Source organism: Phytophthora parasitica (assembly GCF_000247585.1).
Source record: "Phytophthora parasitica INRA-310 unplaced genomic scaffold supercont2.214, whole genome shotgun sequence".
Taxonomy (NCBI): Eukaryota; Oomycota; class Peronosporomycetes; order Peronosporales; family Peronosporaceae; genus Phytophthora; species Phytophthora nicotianae.
In genome coordinates, this window is record NW_008649200.1 from 359 (window position 1) to 4,032 (window position 3,674).

Below are 3,674 nucleotides of genomic sequence, written 5' to 3' on the forward strand. Positions count from 1 at the left end.
CCAACATATACGGCAGTGGTGGATAATGAATGCTACTCAAACCGAAGCTGTCAGCAGCAACGCGATAACACCGCTGACGGTTCACTAAGCACGTTGGCAAACGGCAGTCAATATAGGACACATTCTCAAAGTCTTGGGAACCGGCCAACAGCAGCAGCTGCCCCTGGGCACATTCACAAAAGCTCCAAACTCCAAAGATGAACAGATATACTGCCTTGTTCGATATAAACGCATATCGCAAGAGTGCAACGACCAAAAAGGTCTCGTCGCTCGGCTCAAACCCGCTCATCAAAAATTACGGAGCCTTGTCGAGAACGATTGTCAAGACTGCAAGAATCGATCTAATGTAAGTCGTACAAACCGTTTTTTCTTGGGGTTGGATGCTGCGATTGGATTTCGAGATGTTGCGCACGGTTTCGTGTTCCAATCACACCTCGACAGCATCTTGACCCGCATAAACACTCAAATCTCTGTTGCGAGTACATAGAACGTTTTTAGGCAAGCAATAGCTGCATGTAAGCGCAGCGCCACACCTCAGTTTCGGCAGAAACGAGGTTGTAGTCAAACGTGATCTCGTCGCCGGCCCTCACACATCGATTCGCGAACAAACCACAGCGTTCCTGGCCGCGAACGCTCCATTTCTCAACCTGACAATTGGGATCGCATGAATGGTTTACAAACCGCATGCGACCACCTATACGGGTAGCGTCGATGATTGCATCACCGTTAGTTTGCATCATGTAGGAGTGTCATTCACCGCGATACAGCTACACTTCTCAGTGTTAGAATCTCGTAAATTGCGAAATGATTCGGTCAACACCTTACCTTTGATCTTAACTGAGCCTCTCGACGTCCCAATAACTCGCCGACGTACTCGCCGACGAGACGCCCTTCAGCGATGTATTCGAGGGCAATAATTTCGACTCCTTTCAGGCCACAATCAATGCCGGCGGTTTTTAACGTCGTGCCCTGTTGTAGCTGACGATTGCTACAGCGGTCTCCACAGGGGCAGCTCTCGACGGCACATTCGAATCGCATCTACCGATAACCATCACAACGATATCTTATAAACTGGAGTTCACAGTAACTAAACACACCCAAGCGTCACTTGCAGAACGATTTAAACACCGCTCCCTGCATCCACGCACCTCGCCTTCATCAAACTCGCACATACAAACAGGAGCATCGCTCTGCAACACGAACAAGTCACATATTATGATCAAACTCGAATAGCTAACAAACAACTTACACTTGGGCGTGCGAGCCAATCGTCACCCATGCTCATGTTTGCCTTCACGATGCGGACAGTCTCGAACGCTCGATCGACAGCACCGGACTTTGTTCAGTCATACTCTAGTGCCACAAACCTGGTTCTCAAGTGGGAACAGGGCGGCGCGACAAGAATGCGGTGCCGCGCCTGCGACGAGAAGAGAAAAGACTCTTGTTAGGCTGCTGTCGTTGAACTGCTCCAACGTCCTCGTCGCACACGATCAAGAACTGGCACCATAAAGCGTTCATGAATCCTTCGTACTTTCATCTGCCGATCGCAAAGTCCCTTCCCGTAGCAGCCATATAGAAGAGCTCACAGTCCATTCAGCCCGAGAGAACACACCCTCCCTTCGACGGCAACGCCACCAAAGAAACAGCGCGAGAGAGACGCAGCCGATAAGCATGCAGCGGACAACGTGATGGCCGGGCCTCGTTCGACACCAACGATGACGCACGATCTGGCATGGCCCATGATCGATCAACCCACGACGAGATATCAGTCTCCTCTAAAAAAAAAACTCAAGATCACGATTGAAAAACACAAAAGAATGGTTTTTGATACAGTCGACGGCAAGTAATTATCAACATGACATGCATCACAACGACTACTCCACATACTAACGAACACTTGCTGTCAAACAGACCTGCGCGAGTTCATCATGCACATCGACGACAACGACAAGGACGTGTGCATCAAGGCGCGTCTTCTTTGGATTGCATCCGACACAGTCCGCGGTCTACACTTCCTACGACTCTACTTTAGTGAATGGCAGCCGCCGGAGCCGTTCAAAGAGCAGGAACAGGTAATCAACCATAGAAAACATGAACATACCGCACTCTCACATGATATCTGCATCAGGCATTCAAGCAAGCACAGCAGGACGACCCGTTCGAAGCGAATCAGTTTCTTATCTCTGTCTCGCTACTCAATGTGGATATGGATGACCCTAAGCCCAGGGGAGGTAGTGATGATCACACCATACAAACTCAATGTCTACCACAACTGCTGTCAAATCCATTCCAAACTCTACGGGCTCACTAAGGTCAACATCTCGTGAAGCTACTCAACATTGCATCAAGTAGTGTCGGCACACCGTTCAAACATCTCGCAGCAGCCAACCAATTTGTGAGCCGCTTACTCATTTCATTTTGTCAGTTCATCAACTCATGCTTTTCTGTCAACCCATTCATTACCATTTTCGTGCTCATAAAAAAATATTTGAAGTTTGAGAACTACGCTTCTCGGGCTCCAGCCCGTACGCCAATCCTAAGATACAGTTGTGACGTTGTGATAAAGGTGGAGTAACGAGAGTCGTGAACAGGCTCTCGTGGACACGTAATTGGGGATAGTTCAGGCGTGGATGGCTCAATTTTGTCCTGTTGATGTGTGGAATATCCACGGGAGGTGAATTTGGATATCGTTAGACGAACCAACAATCCGCTGGAGAGATAAACACTACTATTCCGTCAGCTCACCTGAGTCTAGCTGCTTTTGTTGGCACCATCGATATCTTTTTTTCTCAGTGGTACGTACAGGTATAAGATAAGATCACTCATCGCGAGCCGTTCCTCCTCAACAAGGTGTTGTTGTTCTCCTCGTGTTAGTTCAGCTTACACGCCAACAACTCAGCGGCGAGAACAGGATGTAGGACACAGCTCCTCCGGTAGACGCCCTCGACGATGTATAAAGGTGTAAGTACCCTAGTTCTACCCTACTTTGTCGTAGAGCATCGAGATTAGCTACTGCGCGCCGAAATGTTGTTATTAGGATGGCCAGATGATATATTTATATTTATTTATATATATATATATATTTACCGATTTTGTTCAATGATAAAAGCATACTTAAAAAATAAAAACCTTTTATTTAGTTCCCTTTTTAGTTATTTTTTTAGCCATTCTGGTCTGTCTTCAATTTGTCCAGAATTCATTGTCGCCAACAACAATCATAGAATTTGGCGCGAAGAGCCGCAAGAAATTCAAACCTCGTATTTAGTTTTGCTTCAGACAACATCGTCCACCTAAGCTACCTGGATTGCTGACGTCGTTACGCACCTAAAATGGCCGTCTTAGCCTAATGTTTCTCGTGCTAACTGCTTCGCCGCCCGCGGCCATATCCGTTACGTTCTGTGGTGCACCCGTGGCCGCACTACTATCGCTGCTCGAGGCCATTGAAGACCCAAACGAGCTTTCCAACATCGGGCACACTGAACTACACGAATCCAGCGGTCGTTGTGGCCATCTTACCCACAGTATCGCTACCGACATTGCCCGTGGTCATTTGAAACGCTACCGTCGTTCCCTACCACACGAGTTTGGAGCTCGTTGTGCCCGCCATTCCATCGGTGGTATTCGGTTATCGGATGCATAGGTTATCCGAAGCCGCGGCAGGCTGAGCACCCTAT

The 3,674-nt window shown here is 48.1% G+C and overlaps 2 protein-coding genes across 2 annotated transcripts; one reads left to right on the plus strand and one right to left on the minus strand.

The window, feature by feature from the left end:
• Window positions 1–494: 494 nt before the first annotated feature.
• On the minus strand, window positions 495–1,771 carry PPTG_24771 (hypothetical protein; the record flags this gene model as incomplete). Its single annotated transcript, XM_008918482.1, has 4 exons — window positions 1,250–1,771; window positions 1,113–1,190; window positions 826–1,038; window positions 495–647 (listed from the first exon to the last, which is right to left on the minus strand). The coding sequence occupies exons 1-4, from the start codon at window positions 1,283–1,285 to the stop codon at window positions 495–497; spliced, it is 480 nt and encodes a 159-aa protein (XP_008916730.1). The 5' UTR covers window positions 1,286–1,771.
• A 157-nt stretch (window positions 1,772–1,928) lies between these two features.
• PPTG_19930 (hypothetical protein) lies at window positions 1,929–2,311 on the plus strand (the record flags this gene model as incomplete). The annotated part of the gene is made up of 2 exons (XM_008918483.1): window positions 1,929–2,072; window positions 2,129–2,311. The coding sequence occupies 2 exons, from the start codon at window positions 1,929–1,931 to the stop codon at window positions 2,309–2,311; spliced, it is 327 nt and encodes a 108-aa protein (XP_008916731.1).
• Window positions 2,312–3,674: the final 1,363 nt, after the last annotated feature.